General features: G+C 38.3%; 2 protein-coding genes across 2 annotated transcripts; both read left to right on the top strand.

The window, feature by feature from the left end:
- Positions 1-382: 382 nt before the first annotated feature.
- On the top strand, positions 383-4073 carry LOC138073322 (olfactory receptor 11H6-like). The gene is made up of 2 exons (XM_068964970.1): positions 383-1303; positions 4056-4073. Exons 1-2 carry the CDS (start codon positions 383-385, stop codon positions 4071-4073), a joined length of 939 nt encoding a protein of 312 aa, XP_068821071.1.
- Positions 4074-23505: 19432 nt separating this feature from the next.
- Positions 23506-24477, top strand: LOC138096834 (olfactory receptor 11H6-like). The gene has a single exon (XM_068993092.1). It carries the CDS (start codon positions 23506-23508, stop codon positions 24475-24477), a length of 972 nt encoding a protein of 323 aa, XP_068849193.1.
- The last annotated feature ends 670 nt before the right edge of the window (positions 24478-25147 follow it).

A 25147-nucleotide genomic window follows, 5' to 3' on the forward strand; every position in this document is an offset into this window, starting at 1 on the left:
CAGACACCCATCTGTACTGTCTAGACCAATGTTCTCCAAAGTTCAGTGCACCAGGCAACCCAATGAGAGATGCAGAAAGGAAATATCTGAAATTCTATTTTTATTTTAATTCTAAAAAAACTTTTTTTCAGAATCTCTACCAATATTTACTATATTTATTGACAGTGGTTTGTTGATAGTTTAAAAGTGAATATCATATATAGAAGAGTACACTCAACAACTGTATTGTTGGACTGCCCAATCAAAAATAGAAACTATTGGTCTAGTCCCCTCCCTTATGCTCAGGAAAATGTGCTCACCTCCTGAGGAGGAACAAGGAGACATAATTCTCTTTGTAAATGTAATTTCCGCTCCAATCTTTACAGAATGGACAGAAGTGATGATGTCAAAGGTCAGAAATATTTCCCACGTTGTGAGTGAGTTCATCCTCTTGGGCTTCCCTTGCCGCTGGGAAATAGAGATCTTCCTCTTTTCCATATTCTTCATAACTTACATCCTGACCCTCCTTGGAAATATGGCCATCGTGTGTGCAGTGCGCTGGGACCGCCAGCTCCGCACCCCAATGTACGTTCTGCTGGCCAACTTCTCCTTCCTGGAGATCTGCTATGTCAACTCTGATGTGCCCAATATGCTGGCCAACTTCTTCTCCCAAACCAAAACCATCTCCTTTGCTCGGTGTCTCCTCCAGTTGTACTTCTTCTTCTCACTGGGCACAACAGAATGCTTATTTCTCTCCATCATGGCCTATGACCGTTTCCTGGCAATTTGCCACCCTCTGCATTACCCCACCATCATGACTAGTAAGTTCTGTAGCCGCCTGGTCATCTTTTGCTGGGTGTACGGTTTCCTCTGGTTTCTGATCCCAGTGATACTCGTTACTCAGCTACCATTTTGTGGCCCAAATGTGATTGATGACTTTCTGTGTGACCTGGGTCCTCTGTTGGCCCTGGCTTCAGCATGTGTCCCAGTTCCGGGGACTGTCCTCATATGTGGTACCATGAGCTCCCTCCTTATCTTTGCCACCTTTTTCTATATTACTGGATCCTACACCCTGGTGCTGAGGGTTGTAATGCAGGTACCCTCAGTGGCTGGCCGGAAGAAGGCCTTCTCCACCTGCTCCTCACATCTGGCTGTTGTGTTTCTATTCTATAGTTCTGTCATGATGACATATGTGAGTCCAGGGTCAGGACAAGCAGAGGGCATGCAGAAGTTCACAACTTTGTTCTACTCAGTTTTCACCCCCTTTTTCAACCCCATTATCTATAGCCTCCGGAATAAAGAAATGAAAGATGCTTTGAAGAAAGTTTTAGGAGGGTCCTAAAACTGGGACTATGCAAATTAAAGTTGGAAAATCATTGATCTCTGAAAAGGCTCACAATAATCACAACCACATGCAACACTTTCTATTGACATCTACCTCCAAACGAGCAGTGGTTCTCAACTAATTGACTCTGAAATGGGGGTATTAGGACCAAGGCACAGGTATTTTGAAAAGTCCCCCAAGATACTGTAATATACAGAGAGGGTTAAGAACCCTCAAATTTAGGAATTTCTTAACTCTATAACGGGCTTCCCAGGTGGTGGGTTCAGAAGATCCCCTGGAGAAGGAAATGTCAACCCACTCCATTTTTGCCTGGAAAATCCCATGGACAAAGGAGCATGGCTATAGTCCATGGAGTCACAAGAGTTGGACATGACTTAGTGTCTAAATAACAACAACAACAAACTTCTGTGATAACGCAGAGTGAGACCACACACATACACACCCCTTTTCTTTTCAAAAGCCACTTTAGTGCAAATCAATCAAACTGAATCAGTCTTTTATAGGTGGCTGTCCAGTTTTACCAGCACCACTTGCTGAACAACCAGTTTTTTTATCCACTGTATATTCTTGCCTCCTTTGTCATAGATTAATTGACCAAGGTGTGTGGATTTATTTCTGGGCCTTCTGTTCTGTTCCACTAATCTATGTACCTATTCTTCTGCCAATAATATGCTGCTTTGATTACTGTAACTTGGTAGTATATACTGCAGTATGGGAGGGTTATACCTTTAATAAGACGTGTTATAACCCAAATATAATCATAACTGCCTTGCCAAAAAAAAAAAAAAGTTTATGTCCAAGATAGGGCAATCTCTTTTGAATGATTTGTACATACTTTTTTGAAGAGATTATGCATAGAAAAGGGGCTTCCCTCATAGCTCAGTCAATAAAGAATCTGCCTGCACTGCAGGAGACCCGGGTTTGATTCCTGGGTCACAAAGATCCCCTGGAGAAGGAAATGGGAACCCACTCCAGTATTCTTGCCTAGAGAATCCCATGGACAGAGGAGTCTAGCAGACTACAGTCCATGGTGTCACAAGAGTCAGACGTGACTTAATGACTAAACCAACAACAAAATAAATGCATAGAAAAAAAAAGAATATGAAAAACTATTCTGGCATTGTACTGGCCTTTGGAGTGACCCAGATTAGCAATATTTCCTTCCTGTCCTCAGAGTACCATTTTTTCCTCCCGTTTATTATTTTTGCTTTTATTTTTCTGCCTTAAAAGATTGATCCAGGAAAATACTGCTACAATTTACATCAGCATTCTGCCTATGTTCTCTTCCTTGAGTTTTATGGGTTCCATTCTTACTTTTAGATTTTAACCATTTTTTTAGTTTACTTTTGCAAATTGTATGAGAAAATGTTCTAATCTCCCACTTTTTTGGTGGCTGTCCAGTTTTCCCAGCACCACTTGTTAAACAGCCAATCCATTGTGTATTCTTGCTTCCTTTGTCATAGGTTAATTGACAGTTGGTGTGCAGGTTTATTTTGGGGCTTTCTGGTCTGTTCTATTAATCTATGCGTCTATTTTTATGCTGCCAATAAAATGCCATTGTGATTACTGTAGCTTTATAGTATAGACTGAAGTCTGGGAGGGTTATACCTCTAAGAGGGTAACAGGCAGGAAGGCCAGGGGTCTCCAAATGGAGGAAATAGCGTGCAAGTGTCTGACATCTTTATCTCCCTTAAGCGGCAGGAGGAAACAAACTAGCGATATTTTTTCCTTCTCTATACAAATTTAAAAGGAGGTTTCTCTTAAAATTTTGTGTTGCCATAATGACACCTGGTTTCACTGGAAGTTAGCCATTGCCTTTTTCTTATGGAAATATTTATCTTAAGCTATGCTAATGTACTATGCATTTACCCCAAACTCTGTCTTCAAGTCGGTTCTGCCTTTTGGGCTCAGAACCTACTTGATAAACTAGTATGTTATACTCCGATATTGTTCCTCTAATCTATGTAGATGAAACTATTTGTATGGTGCTCTGCCCTTCTTCAAGATTCAAGTTAATCCTTTTATGGCCCAAGATAAACCATTTGGTGCCAAGATTATCCCAAAATACAGCTTATGGGTGAGGGGCCTGGTGCCATTCTAAGTTTTGAGACATTCTTTTCTTTCATTAACAGACTGCTGGTGATTATATAACATCCAGCTGAAGACTAGCAGGGGGTACTCTTTCTGCCCCCTTCTGATGCCTATGTCAGAAGCTTTCTCTATCTCCTTTATACTTTAATAAAACTTTATTACACAAAAGCTCTGAGTAATCAAGCCTTGTCTTTGGCCCCGGATTGAATTCTTCTCCTCCAGGGGCCAAGAAATCCGGCGTCGTGATTCAACAACAACCTTTCACCTCCAGGTTTGTTTTTTTCTCTCAAGATTGCTTTGGCAATTCAAGGTCTTTTGTGGCACCACATGAATTTTATAATTATTTGTTTTACTTCTATGAAAAATGTCATGAGTATTTTAATAGGAGCTGCACTAAATCTGTAGATTGCTTTGGATAGTATGACTATTTTAACAGTATCAATTCTTCCAACCCAAAAACATGGGATATCTTTCCATTTATTTGTATTATCTTCAGTTTCCTTCACTAATGTTTTACAGTTTTCAGAGTATAGGCCTTTTATCTCCTTGATTAAATACATTCCTAGTGTTTTGGGGGAGTGTTGATGCAATTTTAAATGGGATAGTTTTGTACTTTCTCTTCCTGATAGTTCATTTTTAGTATATAGAAATTCAATAGGTTTCTGTGTATTATATCCTGCAACCTTACTGAAATCATTTATCAGCTGTAAGTTTTTGGGTAGAGTCTTTAGGGTTCTTTATGGAGTTTATGTCATCTACAAATAGTTACATTTTTATATCTTCCTTTCCAATTTGGACATTTTATTTCTTTTCTCTTTTTAATTAACTTATTTATTTTTAATTGGAGGCTAATTACTTTACAATATTGTTTTATTTCTTTTTCTTATCTTTGTACTGTAGCTAGGACTTCCAATATTATTAAACAAAAGTGATGAAAGTGGGCATTCTTGTCTTTTCCTGAATTTAGCAGAAAGGCTCAGCTTTTCACCACTGGATATTATGTTAGCTGTGGGTTTGTCATAAATGGCCTTTATTATGTTGAGATATAAAGCCACTTTGATGAGAGTTTTTATCATGAGTGGATGCTGAATTTTGTCAATGTTTTTATGTGTCTTTTGAAATGATCATGTGATTTTTATCCTTCCTTTTGTTAATGTGTTTTATCACATTGATTGATTTGCATATGTTGAACCATCTCTGTAACCCTTTGTGAATAAACCCAACTTGACCATGGTGCATGATCCTTTTTACACATTGTTACATTTGGTTTGATACTCTGATTAAAGACATTGAGTGGCTGATTGGAACAAAAAAAGACCCTTCAATATGCTGCTTATAAGAGACTCAGTTCAGGGCCAGACACACACAGAGTGAAAGGGAAGGAATAAGAAAAAATTTCATATAAATAGAAAGGAAGAGAAGGCAAGAGTAACAATACTTGTATCAGACAAAATAACCTTTAAAAGGAAGGCTATAACAAAAGAAAAGCAGGGCTTTATATACCACTTGCAACAACATGGATAGAGCTAGAAATTATCATACTAAGTGAAGAATTCAGAAAGAGAAAGACAAATACTATATGATATCACTTATATGTGGAATCTAAAATATGGCAAAAATGAACTTAACAAAACAGAAACAGACTCACAGACATAGAGAATAGATTTGTATTTGTCAAGGAGGAAAGAGGTGAGGGAGGGAAGAACTTGGAATTAACAAATATAAACTATTATATATAGAATGGATAAAAAATAAGGTCTTACTGTATAGCACAGAGAACTATCTTCAATATAAACCATAATGGATAAACCATAATGGAAAAGAATATTTAAAAATCCTGTTTGTGTAAAACTGAGTCACTTTGCTGTACAGCAGAGACTGGCACAACATTATAAGTCACCTACACTTCAATTTTTAAAAGTTAAGTTTAAAAAAATGTTAAAAAGAAAAGTATAATGATAAAGGGATCAATACAAGAAGAGGATATTACACTTGCTAACATATACATACCCAGTACAATAGCGTCTAAATATATAAATCAAATACTAACAGACATAAAAGAAGAAATTGACAATAGTACAATAATAGTATAGGAGACTTTAACACCACACTGACATCAATAGACATCAATAAGGGGTCTTAAATGACACAATAAGCCAGTTGGACTTAATTAATGTCTGTAGGACAATACAGGAGAAGGCAATGGCACCCCACTCCAGTACTCTTGCCTGGAAAATTCCATGGACGGAGGAGCCTGGTAGGCTGCAGTCCATGGGATTGCAAAGAGTCGGACACGACTGAGCAACTTCACTTTCACTTTTCACTTTCATGCATTGGAGAAGGAAATGGCAACCCACTCCAGCGTTCTTGCCTGGAGAATCCCAGGGACGGGGGAGCCTGGTGGGCTGCCATCTATGGGGTCACACAGAGTCAGACATGACTGAAGCGACTTAGCAGCAGCAGCAGCAGCAGCAGGACAATACATCCCAAAACAGTAAAATGCACATTCTTTTCAAATGCACATGGAATATTCTCTAGAATTGATCACATACTAGGTTACAAAATAATCTTCAATAAATATAGGAAGATAGGAACTTTATCAAGCTTTTTCTTCTGACCACAACAGTATGAAACTATAAATTAACTACAAGGAGAAAAATGGGAAGAGAACAAACACATGTAGCCTAAGCAAAATGCTACAAAAAAATTGAATGAGATAATGTTGAAATCAAAGAGGAAATCAGAAAATACCTCAAGACAAGTGAAAATGGAAACACAACTTTCCAAAATTAATGGGCTATATTAAAACCAGTTCTAAGGGGGAAGTTTATAGCAATATAGGCCTTCCTCAAGAAACAAGAAAAATATCAAGTAAACAATCTAAGCTGCCACCTAAAAGAATTAGAAAAAGAAGAACATTAAGCCCAAAGTCAGCAGAATGATGGGAATAATAAAGATCAGAAAGGAAATAAATAAAATAGATCATAAAATAGAAAATATCAATGAAACATAAAATTGAGTTTTTTGAAAAAAATAATCAAAATTTATAAACCTTTATCCAGGCTCACCAAGAAGAAAAAGAGAGGCCCTAAATAAAATAAGAAATGAAGGAGGAGATATGACAACAAATTCCACAGAGAAACAAAAAATCATAAGATAATGCTATGAACAGTTATATGCTAAAAATTATATAAAACCTAGGAGAAATGGACAAATTTCTAGAAGCAAAGCCTGACAAGACTGAGTGAAGAAGAAACAGACAATTTGAACAGACTGATCACAAGTTAAACTGAATTTGTTAAAAAAAAAAAAAAAAATTCCCAGCAAGCAACAATCCAAGACCAGAGGGATTCACTGGGGAATTCTACAATACATAAAAAGAAGAACTAATATCTATCCTTTTAAACTATTTCAAAAAAAAATTGAGGAGGAGCTAACATTCCCAAATTCATTCTATAAGGCCATCATTACCCTGACACCAAAACCACATAAAAATACTACAAAAAAAAAAAAAAAAGAAAATTACAAGCCAATATTTTTGATTAATATAAATGGAGTTTGCTTTTAAAAGTACTTGAGCAGGCACACATAGAAATTAAATATAAAAATTAAATGCTAACAGATATGGGAGGAGAAATTGTTATTTATTAAGCTTCTTGGATATGTTTATTAATGTCATCAAATTGGTGTGTATGATAGCTTTCAGTGGACAGATTCGTGATCTTTGAAGAAGATTTAGCTTCAGGGTCAGGGACCAGGCTTGATTACTCAAAGCTTTTGTGTGGCAAAAGTTTTATTACAGTAAGAAAGGACACAGAAATCTTCCGACATAGACATCAGTAGGAGGATGGAGACCCAACTAGCTAGTCTTATCAAGGCCTTATATTCCTTTACCTGATCCACTCCCACAACATACATCTTAAATTAATAAGATTAGAACGAACAGTAGAAAAAAAGCAAAAAAATAAGTAAAATAAAATAAAATAAAGAACTCACAGTAGAAAGGTCTTACCAGACCCACTCCCACATAAGATAACAGGATTAGTTAGACGGTCCCTGTTAAGAAGGAGAAACATGTCCTCAAGCAAGATACATTGTTTTTATATAATCATTAGTACAGAACTTAGAGAAAAACATACCCTTGAGCCATTAGCTCAGTTCAGTTCAGTTCAGTTCAGTCTCTCACTGTGTCCGACTCTTTGAAACCCCATGAATCACAGCATGCCAGGCCTCCCTGCCCATCACCAACGCCAGGAGTTCACTCAAACTCACGTCCATCAAGTCAGTGATGCCATCCAGCCATCTCATCCTCTGTTGTCCCCTTCTCCTCCTGCCCCCAATCCCTCCCAGCATCAGAGCCTTGGCCAAAGTATTGGAGTTTCAGCTTTAGCATCATTCCTTCCAAAGAACACCCAGGGCTGATCTCCTTTAGAATGGACTGGTTGGGTCTCCTTGCAGTCCAAGGGACTCTCAAGAGTCTTCTCCTACACCACAGTTCAGAAGCATCAATTCTTCGGCGCTCAGCTTTCTTCACAGTCCAACTCTCACATCCATACATGACCACTGGAAAAACCATAGCCTTGACTAGATGGACCTTTGTTGGCAAAGTAATGTCTCTGCTTTTCAATATGCTATCTAGGTTGGTCATAACTTTTCTTCCAGGGTTATAATCTGTACCCTGGTTAATTGCCAATATACCTTGGCTGCTTATGCCCTTAGGACTAATACTCAGTGGGTATCTTTGGTTCTGCCTGTACAGCTCCCTCTCTTCTCAAGGATACTACCTCCATCCCCAGCCCCCTACTAAATACATTGCTTATAACAAGAGCTGCCATATTCTACCATGACTCAAATGATTGATCCAGAAGTGGGCAGCTGACTCAGGAGACACCAATTAGACCCCTTCCCTGGGATTCTAAACAATAATTTTATTAAATTTTAAAATATAAAATATTTCATGCATATGAAAGAATAGAATAATATGACAACCTTCTGCTCATCATCCATATTTAGCAATCATGAAGATTTTGCTGTTGGATTTCCCTGGTGATCCAGTGGTAAAGAATCAGCCTGCCAGTGCAGGGGACATGGGTTTGATCTCTAGTCCAAGAAGATTTCACATGCCATGGGGCAACTAAGCTTGCGCGCCACAATAAGAGAAGCCACAGCAATGAGAAGCCCCCACACTGCAACTAGAGAGTAGCCCTTACTTGCTGCAACTAGAGAAAGTTCACATGCTGCAAGGAAGACCCAGAACAGCCAAAATTAATTAATTAATTAAAAAAAGATTTTCTCATAGTATTACTTCTATCTGATTTTGCCCTCCTCTTGATCCATTTTCATTACTTTCTTCACTACTACTAACCTATAGATAACTATTATTATAAATTGGTGTGTATCCTGCCAGTCACATTTTTATACTTTTTACTATAGAGGTATCCATTAAAATACAGTGTTATATATTTTTAATATTTAAATAAGTTGTCACATACCATTATGTACATATTTACATAAATGGAAGCATTCTCAACTTGTTTTCATTCAACATTATGTTCTGAGATTTGTTCATGTTGATACATGTACCCCAGGTCTGTTCATTTCACCTGAGGAAGAGTAACCTGTTGTATGGAAACACCGTAATTTATTTCCTCCACTGGTAGACTTACAATGATACATAGGTACAGTGCATATTTCTTATGCAACGAGCATCCTTGTGAATATCCCTTTGTGTATAAGAGCAAAATGTCTCTGCTTAATACACCAGGGAGTGGCATTGCTGGGTCCTGAAGTATGTAGATTGTCAATTTGTGTTCTCAATTTACTCTCCAAAGTCATTGCATTAATTTGCCCTCCCACCAGCAGTGTGCAAGTCTTTCCCCCACATCTTTATTAATATATACTTGATACTACCAGACTTTTAAATGTTTGCCCATTTGATGGACGTGATATGGTGTCTTAATGATCTTTTTGGTGTATTTCCCCAATTATTAATAAAGTTGAGCATCTCTTTCTTTTTTATGGGGAATTCCATTTTCTCCTTCGTATATTAGCTGTCCGTGTCCTTTGTCTACTTTCCTTTTGGTTGTTTCTTTTTATCTTACTGAAGTGAAGAAGTTATTTTATGTAACCTGAATATTAATCCTCTATAGCTTTTTAATTTTGAAAATGTTTTCTCCCACTTTGTGGTTTTTAAATACTTTAAATTTAGGATGTCTTTGTATATGGTGGTTTTGGCACAGGAACAGGCAAAACAATGGAGCAGAAAAGACGAATTAATCCCTCTCTTCCTTCATGGTGGGTTCTTCTCCTCTCTCTCTCGCACGTTTAAGAAATCTTTCCTAAACAACACCATTAGATATTCTCTAAGACTTAACAGTTATTTTAGTTTGCTTTTTTACATTTACCCTTCAGGTCACCTAGATTTTTACATATGGCCTTACATCAACCCTGAATATTCACTGGTAAAGACTGATGCTGAAGCTGAAGCTGCAGTACTTTGGCCACCTCATATGAAAAGCTGACTCATTGGAAAACACCCTGATGCTGGGAAAGATTGAGGGCAGTAGGAGAAGGGGAAGACAGAGGGTGAGATGGTTAGATGGTGTCACTGATCCAATAGACATGAGTTTGAGCAAACTCTGGGAGACAGTGAAGGATAGCGAAGCCTGGGTGCTGCAGTTCATGGGGTTGCAAAGAGTTGGACAGGACTTAGCAACTGAACAACAATATATTTATTAATATTTATATATTATTTTCTTTTGGCTTCCATATAGATGGCCACTTGTTCAAGCACCCTATGCTACATGGTTCCCCATTTCCTCACTGGTTTGTGAAGTGACCACTCTCATATACAGACTTCTTACACACTTGTAGGTCAGTTTCTGGGTTCTGCTCTCTGTTCTATTGATCTATTCATTTATCCCTGTGCCACTACAGTTTTGATGATTGTATCTGTATAAGAAATCTTGATATATGGCAGATGTGACAAAGACTGGCTCTCTCTTTGCCACACCTCTTTTTTCTTGTTTCTTGTAACCACAGCTGGGCTCTATCTCACAGTTACCCTTTTATAAGGCCCTCTTGCAAGTAGGTAGGTGAATTCTGGCCAGTGATGTGAGTGGAAATAATATATACCATTTCTATTACTACTTATAAAACCTCCCATGCATGATCCTTCATTTTCTCTTTCCCCTTCTGTCAACATATATAGTTTGATGCAAACATATATGATAACCTTGAAAGATGACAGCCAAATGGAAGATGCCTGGTTTATAAATTGCTGCTTGAAGTAGAGCTGCTCACTGATCAGGAATATCTGATTTGAGTTTTAAACAAGCCAGAAATAAAGTTTTATCATATTTTTGTGGCCATACCAGAAATTTAGAAAGATTATAAGTGGTAAAATATTAGAAGCAATCCCATTGATTTTGTACTGAAAAAAATACAATACAAAAGACATGATGGAAATAATTGATTATCTTCATTAAAACTGAAAACTTTTGCTCTACAAAGACAATATCAAAAGAATTAGAATACAGGCCACAGACTGGGAGAAAAATTTGCAAAATACACATCTGATAAATACCTGAATCTATTCAAAGAACTCTTAAAACTCAGAAATAAGAAAACAGTTTGATTTTTTAAATGGGGAAAAAACCTTAATAGACACCTCTCCAAAGAAGATATACAAATGGAAATTTAGTATATGAAAAGATATTCTACATCATATGTCACTGGGAAAATGCTGATTTAAAAAATTAGATACCACTAGAGGAGCCCAAGGAGTATGGAAAAAGAGTACGTCAAGGCTATATATTGTCACCCTGCTTATTTAACTTCTATGCAGAGTACATCATGAGAAATGCAGGACTGGAAGAAACACAAGGTGGAATCAAGATTGCTGGGAGAAATATCAATAACCTCAGATACGCAGATGACACCACCTTTATGGCAGAAAGTGAAGAGGAACTAAAAAGCCTCTTGATGAAAGTGAAAGAGTAGAGTGAAAAGGTTGGCTTAAAGCTCAACATTCAGAAAACGAAGATCGTGGCATCTGGTCCCATCACTTCATGGGAATAGGTGGGGAAACAGTGGAAACAGTGTCAGATTTTATTTTGGGGGGCTCCAAAATCACTGCAGATGGTGACTGCAGCCATGAACTTAAAAGACGCTTACTCCTTGGAAGGAAACTTATGACCAACCTAGATAGCATATTCAAAAGCAGAGATATTACCTTGCCAACCAAGGTTTGTCTAGTCAAGGCTATGGTTTTTTTCTGTGGTCATGTATGGATGTGAGAGTTGGACTTTGAAGAAAGCTGAGCACTGAAGAATTGATGCTTTTGAACTGAGGTGTTGAAAAAGCCACATTCACAGACAACTAGCCAATCTGATCACATGGACCACAGCCTTGTCTAACTGAATGAAACTAAGCCATGCTGTGTGGGGCCACACAAGACAGACAGATCATGGGTTCCACTGGAGAAGGGAATGGCGAACCACTTCAGTATTCTTGCCTTGAGAACCCCATGAACAGTATGAAAAGGCAAAAAGATAGGACAATGAAAGATGAACTCCCCAGGTCGGTAGGTGCCCAATATTCTACTGGAGATCGGTGGAGAAATAACTCCAGAAAGAATGAAGGGATGGAGCCAAAGTAAAAACAACACTCAGTTGTGGATGGGACTGGTGATAGAAGCAAGATTCAATGCTGTAAAGAGAAACATTGCCTAGAAACCAAGAATGTTAGGTCCATGAATCAAGGCAAATGGAAGTGGTCAAACAGGAGATGGCAAGAGTGAACGTCGATATTCTAGGATTCAGCAAACTAAAATGGGCTGGAATGGGTGAATTTAACTCAGATGACCATTATATCTACTACTGTGGGCAGGAACCTCTTAGAAGAAATGGAGTAGCCGTCATAGTCAACAAGAGTCCGAAATGCAGTACTTGGATGCAATCTCAAAAACGACAGAATGATCTCTGTTCATTTCCAAGGCAAACCATTCAATATTACTGTAATCCAAGTCTATGCCCCAACCAGTAACACTGAAGAAGCTGAAGTTGAATGGTTCTATGAAGACCTACAAGACCTTTTAGAACTAACAACCCAAAAAAATATCTACTTTTCATTATAGGGGACAGTAATGCAGAAGTAGGAAGTCAAGAAACACCTGGAGTAACAGGCAAATTTGGCCTTGGAATATGGAATGAAGCAGGGCAAAGGCTAATAGAGTTTTGCCAAGAAAATGCACTGGTCATAGCAAACACCCTCTTCCAACAACACAAGAGAAGACTCTATACATGGACATCATCAGATGGTCAACACCGAAATTGATTATATTCTTTGCAGCCAAAGATGGAGAAGCTCTATACAGTCAGAAAAAAAAAAAAACAAGACCTGGAGCTGACTGTGGCTCAGATCATGAACTCCTTATTGCCAAATTCAGACTTAAATTGAAGAAAGTAGGGAAAATCACTAAACCATTCAGGTATGACATAAATCAAATCCCTTATGATTTTACAGTGGAAGTGAGAAATAGTTTTAAGGTACTAGATCTGATAGAAAGAGTGCCTGATGAACTATGGGTGGAGATTCGTGACATTGTAGAGGAGACAGGGATCAAGACCATCCCCGTGGAAAAGAAATGCAAAAAAGCAAAATGGCTCCCTGGGGAGGCCTTACCAATAGCTGTGAAAAGAAGAGAAGTGAAAACCAACGGAGAAAAGGAAAGATATAAGCATCTGAATGCAGAGTTTCAAAGAAGAGCAAGGAGAGATAAGAAAACCTTCCTCAGTGATCAATGCAAAGAAATAGAGGAAAACAACAGAATGGGAAAGACTAGAGATCGCTTCAAGAAAATTAGAGTTACCAAGGGAACATTTCATGCAAAGATGGGCTCGATAAAGGACAGAAATGGTATGGACCTAACAGAAGCAGAAGATATTAAGAAGAGGTGGCAAGAATACACAGAAGAACTGTACAAAAAAGATCTTCACAACCAAGATAATCATGATGGTGTGATCACTCACCTAGAGCCAAACATCCTGGAATGTGAAGTCAAGTGGACCTTAGAAAACATCCCTATGAACAAAGCTAGTGGAGGTGATGGAATTCCAGTTGAGTTCTTTCAAATCTTGAAAGATGATGCTGTGAAAGTGCTGCACTCAATATGCCAGCAAATTTAGAAACCTCAGCAGTGGCCACAGGACTGGAAAATGTCAGTTTTCATTCCAATCCCAAAGAAAGGCAATGCCAAAGAATGCTCTTAACTACCGCACATTTACACTCATCTCACACGCTAGTAATGTAATGCTCAAAATTCTCCAAGCCAGGCTTCAGCAATACATGAACCATGAACTTCTTGATGTTCAAGCTGGTTTTAGAAAAGGCAGAGGAACCAGAGATCAATTGCCAGCATCCACTGGATCATGGACAAAGCAAGAGAGTTCCAGAAAAACATCTATTTCTGCTTTATTGACTATGCCAAAGCCTTTGACTGTGTGGATCACAATAAACTGTAGAACATTCTGAAAGAGATGGGAATAGCAGATCACCTGACTTACCTCTTGAGAAACCTGTATGCAGGTCAGGAAGCAACAGTTAGTGCCGGGGTCCAGCCGTGGTGGAACCAGGGTGATTGAAGAGGAGACGGATAGGCGAGGGAAAAACTTATTGATATAAAAATATAAAAGAGATTAAGAAGAAATAGTGTAGTAGGAAAATTAAGTGAAGAAAGGAGGCTGAATAACTTGGCTTACGGGGAAGACCAATAAAATCTCAGGACAAGAGATTTGCACCATCTACGTTGGGCCACCGGCGCCCACTTGAATATCGAAGGGTGTCCCGCCTTGGACTCCCTTTCGCGCGGATCTTAGAAACCAGGACAAGTAAGTAGACGTGGTGAGCCGCCCTGCTCCAGATGGGAATTCAGCCTGAAATTAGAGTAAAGAGGAGACAGAGGGAGAGGGAGAAAAAGAGAGAGAGACACGAGGGGAGCCAGATTCCCAAGAAACTAGGCTGAGAGACTAGTCCGAGAAACTGGTCCATCTTTTTTGTTCAGAAGGCTTTTTATACTTTTGATAATACATGGAGATCAATGGGTAACACAAAGTTATTCAGCGTTAGCAGCCTAGATTCTTATCAAAACCAGGCTTTTCTCTCTGCATACCTAGTTGTATACACAAATCTTAGGTAATTTACATCATCTTCCAGCCAAAAGGGCCAATTAACATTTTACAGTCCTTTTCTGATAAGGTTTGTCAACCAGAAGGCTTATTTGTATTGATCTTCCCAAAGTCTGGTGCCACTCTCAGAAAAACACTAAATAAAGTTACATTATTACACAGCAAAGATACAGCAATTTATAACAAGTAAAAGGAGTACAGTGATTTATAACAAAAGAAAAATAATTAACTCAAAAGTCTAGTGTTGCTAACATCAAAACTACTATATATCTTCTTCCATATCCCATTTACATTGATTAACATCCTCCCAGGTGCCTAAAAGATAAACAATATGGAGGCCTGGCAGCAATCATTGAGTCAACAGAGAAAACCTGTCACCAATATGATTTTTAGCTCTTTAGAAAAGGCTCTGTATCCTTAAGATGCTTTTAAGCTTTGTGCCTCTCGCAGTTGGGGGGTTGTAAGCAATTCACAAGCTGTAAGAGGTCCAGGGGAACATGTTAGGCAAGCTAGAGAGCTATCAGAGGGATTTATCGGAAACATCCCTTTCAAATGCAGAAGACTAAAGCCCTGATTTGACTTTTTCCAGAGAGTGTCAGAAAAGTGAAAAAGCAGAGTACAAAGACCGGCAGATCTTTGGTTTTTGGGGTACATGCCTGGGAAATACCAGGGGGACATCCTGAGATTTGACTCGCCTTGCCCATCAAATCTCTGCCGCATGACCTTGTCATGGGTGGGATTCCTCACGCTGGCTTCTGGCAAGTTAGAACTGGACATGGAACAGACTGGTTCCAAATAGAAAAAGGAGTACATCAAGGCTGTATATTGTCACCCTGCTTATTTAACTTCTATGCAGAGTACATCATGAGAAACACTGGGCTGGAAGAAGCACAAGCTGGAATCAAGATTGCCAGGAGAAATATCAAAAACGTCAGATATGCAGATGACACCACCCTTATGGCAGAAAGTGAAGAGGAACTAAAGAGACTCTTGATAATGGTGAAAGAGGAGAGTGAAAAAGTTGGCTTAACTCAACACTCAGAAAACTAAAATCATGGCATCCTGTCCCATCAGTTCAGTTCAGTTTAGTTCAGTCGCTCAGTTGTGTCCGACTCTTTGCAACCCCATGAATCGCAGCACGCCAGGCCTCCCTGTCCATCACCAACTCCCAGAGTTCACCCAAACTCATGTGCATCGACTCGGTGATGCCATCCAGCCATCTCATCCTCTGTCGTCCCCTTTTCCTCCTGCCCCCAGTCCCTCCCAGCATCAGGGTCTTTTCCAATGAGTCAACTCTTAGCATGCTGTGGCCAAAGTATTTGAGTTTCAGCCTCAGCATCAGTCCTTCCAATGAACACCCAGGACTGGTCTCCTTTAGGATGGACTGGTTGGACCTCCTTGCAGTCCAAGGGACTCTCAAGAGTCTTCTCCAACACCACAGTTCAAAAGGATCAATTCTTCGGCACTCAGCTTTCTTCACAGTCCAACTCTCACATCCATACATGACCACAGAAAAAACCATAGCCTTGACTAGACGGACCTTTGTTGGCAAAGTAATGTCTCTGCTTTTGAATATGCTATCTAGGTTGGTCATAACTTTCCTTCCAAGGAGTAAGTGTCTTTTAATTTCATGGCTGCAATCACCATCTGCAGTGATTTTGGAGCCCATAAATATAAAGTCTGATGCCGTTTCCTCTGTTTCCCCATCTATTTCCCATGAAGTGATGGGACTGGATGCCATGATCTTCGTTTTCTGAATGTTGAGCTTTAAGCCAACTTTTTCACTCTCCTCTTTCACTTTCACCAAGAGGCTTTTTAGTTCCTCTTCGTTTCTGCCATAATGATGGTGTCATCTGCATATCATGGCAAATAGATGCGGAAACAGTGGAAACGGTGGCTGAGTATTTTTCTGGGCTGCAAAATCACTGCAGATAGTGATTGCAGCCATGAAATTAGAAGATGCTTAATCCTTGGAAGAAAAGTTATGACCGACCTAGCCAGCTTATTAAAAAGCAGAGACATTACTCTCAACAAATGTCCATCTAATCAAGGTTATGGTTTTTCCAGAGGTCATGTATGGATGTGAGAGTCAGACTATAAAGAAAGCTGAGCACAGAAGAACTGATGCTTTTGAACTATGGTGTTGGAGAAGACTCTTGAGAGTCCCTTGGACTTCAAGGTGATCCAACCAGTCCATGCTAAAGCAGATCAGCCCTGGGCGTTCATTGGAAGGACTGATGTTGAAGCTAAAGCTCCAATACTTTGGCCACCTGATGCGAAGACCTGACTCATTGGAAAAGCCCCTGATGCTGGGAAAGATTGAGGGCAGGAGGAGAAGGGGACAACCAAGGATGAGATGGTTGGATGGCATCATCTACTCAATGGACATGGGTTTGGGGGGACTCTGGGATTTAGTCATGGACAGGGAGGCCTGGCGTGCTTCACTTCATGGGGTTGCAAAGAGTCAGACACGACTGAGAGACTGAACTGAATGAAACTAAAGAAAAATCATTTTATGTGACTAAAAGAAAGAATATAGAAAAAAAGGTTTTCACCTTTCTCCTCCTTGAGAGCCCCAGACCCCATTCTCCTCCTCCAGGTCCTTAGACCCCTTCCTTCTTGAGGGTCCTGGACTCTTTATCAACCTACCTAAGAATTAACTCTCTCATGCATTTACCCATTATTTCTTCAAAGATTCTTTCACCATCTTTTTATCTCTTTTCTACTTCTTGGATTCCCATTATATGTTGGTATGCTTGATGTTGTCCTACAGCTTTCTTAAACTGATCATTTTTATTCATTTCTTTGGCTTCTATTCTTCAGATTGGATTATCTCCAATTAACCCTTTTTCAAGTTTGCTGAATCTTGCTTCTACTGATTCAAATATAGGAGTTGAACCCCTGTACTGAATTTTTATTTCAGTTACTGTACTTTTCAACAGAGTTTCCATCTGATATTTTTTATGGTTCACATATCCTTCTTGATGTTTTCTATTTTGAGACATAATTCTCATAATTTTCTTTAATTCTTAAGATGAGTTTTTTTAATTCTTTGAGCTTGTTTATAAAAGCTCATTTAAATTATTTACCTAGTAAGCCTCACATTTGGACTGCTGTTTTTTCCTGTATATGGGCCATATGATTTCTCTGTATTTCTTACATGTGTCTCTCTTTTTTATTTAAAATGGAATGTTTTAAATAATATAAAGTGAAAACTCTGAACATCAAATTCCCCCCACTTCTCCAAGTTTTGTTGCAGTTATGGGTTTTGTTGTTCATGTTTCTGCTATTTATTATTAGACTTTTCTAATTCTGTGAAATCTCTATCACCTGTTATGTGTAGTTACTAAGTCTGCTTGGTTTGTTTAGTGGTCAGATCATGATTGTACAGGAGGGAGAACTTTACAATATATTTAGAGATATAGATATATTAAAGCTCAAAAGTGTTCCTCAATTCACTCTGATTAAATTCTGTAGTTTAATTTCAGTTCAAATATCAGAAACACCACATTTCATCTTTTGACAGTTAAATAAATTCTTTGTTCCTAATCATAATTTTGTCAGAAATTAGTGTCAAAAAATTCTTTGTGCCCTCAAACACCAAACATTTAAAATTAATTAATTTATTTTAATTGGATGTTAATTACTTTACAATATTATGGTGGTTTTTGCCATGCATTCACATGAATCAGCCATGGGTGTACATGTGTTCCCCGTACTGAACCCCCTCCCACCTCCCTCCTGACCCCATCCCTCGGGGTCATCCCAGTGCACCAGCCCTGAGCACCCTGTCTCATGCATCGAACCTGGAATGGTGATCTATTTCACATATGATAATATACATGTTTCAATGCTATTCTCTCAAATCATCCCACCCTCACCTTCTCCCACAGAGTCCAACAGTCTGTTCTTTACATCTGTGTCACTTTTGCTGTCTCACATATACAGTCATCATTACCATCTTTCTAAATTCCATATATATGAATTAATATACTGTATTGGTGTTTTTCTTTCTGGCTTACTTCAGTCTGTATAATAGGCTCCAGTTTCATCCACCTCATTAGAACTGATTCAAATGCATTCTTTTCAATAGCTGAGTAATATTCCATTGTGTATATGTACCACAGCTTTCTTAGCCATTCGTCTGCCAATGAACATCTAGGTTGCTTCCATGTCCTAGCTATTGTAAACAGTGCTACAATGAACATTAGGGCACATGAGTCTCTTTCAATTCGGGTTTCCTCAGTGTGTATGCCCAGAAGTGGGATTGCTGGGTCTTATGGCAGTTCTATTTCCAGTTTTTTAAGGAATCTCCACTCTGTGCTCCACAGTGGCTGTACTAGTTTGCATTCCCACCAACAGTATAAGAGTGTTCCTTTTCCTCCTCACCCTCTCCAGTATTTATTGCTTGTAGACTTTTGGATTGTAGCCATTCTGACCAGCATGAGATGGTACCTCATGTGGTTTTGATTTGCATTTCTCTGATAAAGAGTGATATTGAGCATCTTTTCATGTGTTTGTTAGCCAAGTGTATATCTTCTTTGGAGAAATGTCTGTTTTGTTCTTTGTCCCATTTTTTGATTGGGTTGTTTATTTTTCTGGAATTGAGCTGTAGGAGTTGCTTGTATATTTTTGAGATTAATTGTCAGCTGCTTCATTTGCTATTATTTTCTCCCATTATGAAGGCTATTATTTCTCTTTGCTTATAGTTTCCTGCATTGTGCAAAAGCTTTTAAGTTTAATTAGATGTCATTTGTTTATTTTTGCTTTTATTTCCATTACTCTGGGAAGTGGATCATAGAGGATCCTGCTGTGATTTTTGTCAGAGTGTGTTTTGCTTATGTTTTCCTCTAGGAGTTTTATAGTTTCTGGTCTTACGTTTAGATCTCTAATCCATTTACAGTTTATTTTTGTGTATGGTGTTAGAAAGTGTTCTAGTTTCATTCTTTTTCAAGTGGTTGATCAGTTTTCCCGGCAACACTTGTTAAAGAGATTGTCTTTTCTCCACTGTATACTCTTGCCTCCTTGTCGAACATAAGCTGTTCATAGGTGCTTGGATTTATCTCTGGGCTTTCTATTTTGTTTCATTGATCTGTATTTCTATCTTTGTGCCAGTACCATACTGTCTTAGTGACTATAGCTTTGTACTATAGTCTCCAGTCAGGCAGGTTGATTCCTCCATTTCCATTCTTCTTTCTCAAGATTGCTTTGGCTATTCAAGGTTTTCTGTATTTTCATACAAATTGTGAAATTATTTGTTCTAGTTCTGTGAAAAATACCGTTGGTAGCCTGATAGGGATTGCATTGAATCTATAGATTGCTTTGGGTATTATATTCATTTTCACTATACTGATTCTTCCAATGCATGAAAATGCTGTATTTCTCCATCTATTTGTGTCATCTTTGATTTATTTCATCAGTGTTTTAAGTTTTCTATATGTAGGTCTTTTGTTTCTTTAGGTAGATTCATTCCTAAGTATTTTATTCTTTTTGTTGCAATGGTGAATGGAATTGTTTTCTTAATTTCTCTTTCTGTTTTTTCATTGTTAGTGTATAGGAATGCAAGGGATTTCTGTGTGTTAATTTTATATCCTGCAACTTTACTATATTCATTGATTAGCTCTAGTAATTTTCTGGTGGAGTCTTTAGGGTTTTTTATGTAGAGGATAATGTCATCTGCAAACAGTGAGAGTTTTACTCTTTTTTTTCCAATCTGGATTCCTTTTATTTATTTTTCTTCCCTGATTGCAAACATTTTAATAAATAAATCATCCTGAAAAACTTGATGACCATGCATCCTCAGATATCAATTTTCATGATGGAAGAAGTGATGTTACCATTTAAAAGACAAAAACACTTCTACTTTACAGAATGATGCTGAGAAAATGAGCAAAGTAAATTAATAACCCCCCTAGAAAAACCTCTTTTTGTCAATAAATGACATTGTAGTCATTAGTAAATTGTTAGCAAGAGTCCATCTCATTAGAGACTGTTCCAAACCAATATTAGAAAAAATAAGTAAATATCTGATCTAAATTCATACATACCTATGTGCATATGCACACACATGCAAGTAATAAAAACAAAGGGGTTCAGTAGTTTAGGTCATCTCTAAAAGAAGCAAGACAATTTAAACTGTCATGGCAACTTTTAGAGACATAGTTTAAAGGACTAGATGGAGATGAATCTTCTAGAAGTTTGGCATTTCACCACTTGTACCACAGTTTCCTAGGCCCTGCTCACCATGAAATGATATTTTACTTACTACTATCAGGCTAGAAGCACAGAGCTTCACGCAGAAGAGAAAGCCTTTTACCAAAGAACAAAATGAAATAATATTTCAAGCCAGAGTGAACCCATAGGAAAAAGAAAGAACTACCATAAGGCAACTCTGATATTAACACATAAGAGAGTTCAAAACTTGCAGACAGACTCAAAAAATGAATAAAATTGAATGTAAAGGAATAAAAGATAAACAAAAATGTCATACTTTAGCTAAACTGATGATGCTGAGTGTTTGCACCTTCATGAAGGTAATCAGACCAAAGGGCAAAATAAACATCTGCTCTAAAAGTAACATGAGATGATCATCCACTATTGGAGAAACAGGGTCCCAAAGGCCAACAAAGGACTCCCAATGGAAGGGAACATTCGGGATACAATTAATAATCTTCCCTCATAAATACTCAGTTTTTTAATTCATAGGAGACTATATCCCTTAGGAGAAATAAAGCATAGGTTTCAGATAAGTCTGTTTTTCAGCAAATATGCCAGTTTCTTTCCAAACCAGTATCAGTGTCCAGAAAGATTAACCAGCTATCTGGGCTGTTGGCTGCCAAATAAGTCATGCCCTCCATCTTACATGCCTTTTGCTGCAGCAAAAACAGACGATAAGTCAGACCCTTGAGTTCTACAAGAAGATGGGTTCAGAAGAGGTAATATAAGACAAGTCTTAGATGTTCATTTTAGCTCTGCCTTCTTTTGTGTGGCATGAAAATAATAGAATCTCAGGTTTATAAATTAATTTAAGCAGATTCATCCCTGCAGCTAAAAAGTCTGGGAATCAGAGAAATGAGGGAGATAAGAACAAGGAAAGAGCTTTGATGTGTATAAATTCTGTTCTTATTAACCAGGAGTTAGATGTACCCAGTCAAAAACAGGTGTTTGGGGGAACAAAAATGTTAGCAAAGTGACATCTGGAAATAACTGACAAAGCAGCTATGAGGAACAGGGCAGAAAAAAAAAAAAACTTAAGCCTTCCCTATCTGTAGCTGTGTTTGGCTCTGCCACAGAGAAAATGATGGCCCACTGCCTGTGCAAGCAGGAAGAGCAAGGTGATGACTGAACAGTCCAAATCCGTGAGTTCACTCCCGTATGGTTTACAAAGTCAAAGGAATCCCCATACACACCAGTACCAAATATTTCTTGCTGTTTTCTCTTTCCTAGTGGTTACTTTGGCTTCTGGGTAACTCTCAGTTTCTCCTACAGAAGAATTATTCACAGATTTGCTCTGCCATATATGATCTATTCACAGACTGAAGAGGAAACTTGCAGTGACGTGTGATACGAAAATTTTTTCCTCTTATCTTTTGTCACTAGTTGCAATCATCAAGATCATCCTTAAAGCTGTAACATTATGTGATCTGAAAAGTATTACATTTTATCATGAATACATTAATAAATATTCTTAGCTAGAATACTGTTATTGAACGTTTCTAGGTTTGTATTCTGCACTTATATTTTCCTGAATAAGTATCATCACTCAATCATGTCACTTGGGTCATTTTCATACAAATGATAACTGTCCCTCAATAACAGAGGGGATCCAGAAAATAAATTAATAAATTAAGACCAAATGATTGGCAACAGAATCTCAGGTGATTTCAGGGGCTTTGTTTTTGCTTCTCTCACCATAGAAGTCACACCATCTTCAAACCTAAGTTTCATTCAGAGGCAGAGAAAGAAGCTTGAACAAAGATGATTAATCAATTTACCAAACAACTCTAACCTTCCACATCTGTAATTGGATGGGGACAAGAGGAGAGAGTAGAAATCAGAGGAATCCATGTCCAGAGGGCACTTATGACTCCCATCACTGTCCTTAGTTCCTAGAGGTCTCTGCTTATGGGTATCTGATATTTATGATCCTCTGCCTCTAACCACAAACTAGAAGAATAGCAAGTTTTCTAAGAATCCTGACATCTCAGGCAAAAATCTCAAAAGTCTGTGATATACCAGATCTTCTGGTTTCAACCTAAACCAAGATTTTACAAAAGTATTAAAACATCTAGTAAAAGGACTGTTATGTAGATGTCTAGGCTTTTCATATTTTTGTAAATTAAAAAACCATGATGAACACTGAAGAAATGATGGCACATGACATTTCTTGTCTGGGTTATCAGAACACCTTAGAAGGCTGACATTTATAAGCCTAACATTGATCCAGAATAAAAGTGACATGAACAGAATGTCATTGTGTTATTTATTACGTTTCTCCTCCTCTTGTGATGCCTAGTATTATGACTCTAATTCCAAATAAACACAGAATTGAAATTCTATGTCTAATATTAAGGGTCTACATATCTTATTCTATAGATACAAATATAAAATACCTATTTACATTTGCAAGTATTGTCATTTATCTTCTCCAAACTGCTTTTTTGGAGTTTTGCTGGGTATAACAAAATACTTGGAAGAGAAATGTGAAAGTCCAAAATTCAAAGACTTATCATATCTAGCATTCTCAAAGTTTGACAGTCTTCAGCAGTGTGTTTACATTATTTACTTAATACAGTAATAGAATCTGAGGGACTTACAGATTTCTAAAAGGAAATATTCCTGAAGATTAGAGAGTAAGGTCATCTTTGTCACTGTCATTTTTTCCTCTCCACCTCTTAGGAAGCCATGAATGTGTCAGGAGTCAACACGGTGACTGAATTCATACTCCTGAGTTTTCCCTGCTCTAGAGAGGTTCAAGTCCTCCTCTTTGTGCTCTTCTCTGTGTCCTACATCCTGACACTGATGGGAAATGGGGCCATTGTCTTTGCAGTGAAGCTGGATCACAGACTCCACACTCCCATGTACACTCTGTTGGCCAACTTCTCGTTCCTGGAGATGTGTTACATCAACACCACTGTTCCCAATATGTTAAGGAACTTTCTGTCTGAGACCAAAACCATCTCTTTCACTGCCTGCTTCCTCCAGTTCTACTTCTTCTTCTCCATGGGCACCACCGAGACCTTCTTACTGCCCCTCATGGCTTTTGATCGATACTTGGCCATCTGCCGACCTCTCCACTATCCTACCATCATGAGCAGCCGTCTCTGCATGAACTTGGTGGGCCTCTGCTGGGTAACAGCCTTCCTCTGCTATCCAGTCCCTATCTATTTCATCACACAACTTCCCTTTTGTGGCCCCAATATCATTGACCATTTTGTCTGTGATCCTGGTCCTTTACTGGCTCTATCTTGCGTCCCTGCCCCTGGAATTGAGCTTTCCTGTTCTATATTGAGCTCTCTTATTATTTTTATCACCTTCTTCTTTATCCTTTGGTCCTACACCCTGGTTCTCAGAGCAGTGTTGCGTGTCCCTTCAGCTGCTGGCAGACGTAAGGCTTTCTCCACCTGTGGTTCCCACCTGGCTGTGGTATCTCTATTCTATGGAACCATCATGATGATGTACATCAGCCCAACCTCTGGAAATCCAGCTGGGATACAGAAGATTGTAACCTTGCTGTACTCATCAGTGACTCCACTTGTAAACCCACTGATCTACAGTCTCCGGAACAAGGACATGAAGACTGCCTTGAGAAAAATTCAGATATTTACAAAAACTGGCCAAAGCAAACAAAAGCTCATGAGTGGACCAAGATCATAATATTTATTTTTTCCTTCATACTCTTCTCCATAGTGGCTGTACCAGTTTACATTTCCACCAACAGTGTACAAGGATTTCCTTTTCTCCACACCCTCTCTGACATTTATTATTTGCAGAGTTTTTTGATGATGACCATCAAAAAAATCTATTCCAATGTAAAAAATAGATCTGTACTTACTGTCTCCAGAAATACAGACCCAAATTCATCTACCTCTGCCTAGACAATATGGACAATAATACAACCGATTAAACCAGACCTTATGTTCAAAACAGGACTTCATAGACAGTAACTTGAATTAAATGACTGAATCTGAACTTTAAACCCTTCTCCTATCCTGACTGCCAGTAACTACTTTCCCTATATCTGAGATCACTCTCCTCTATTGTGTATGTATTCTTACATTTGGTTTTTTTCATAATTGAGGCAAAATGTATTTAATCAATATCCAAAAAATTAATAATGATCTTAAGCACTATGTCATAGTTATTTAGAGAACTCTTTAAAAGAATAGATTCCCAGGTCTTTCTCCAAATCCCCTACTTCAGAATATAAAATTAACACCAGAAATTCCCATTTTAATGTGATTCTGGTGTACCTAGACCAGCACCAGTTCACACACTGACCTTACAGAGCCATTATTTAAAAAAAAAAAAAAACCATGACATATAG

The sequence above is a fragment of the Capricornis sumatraensis genome, chromosome 2, assembly GCF_032405125.1.
Source record: "Capricornis sumatraensis isolate serow.1 chromosome 2, serow.2, whole genome shotgun sequence".
Taxonomy (NCBI): Eukaryota; Metazoa; Chordata; class Mammalia; order Artiodactyla; family Bovidae; genus Capricornis; species Capricornis sumatraensis.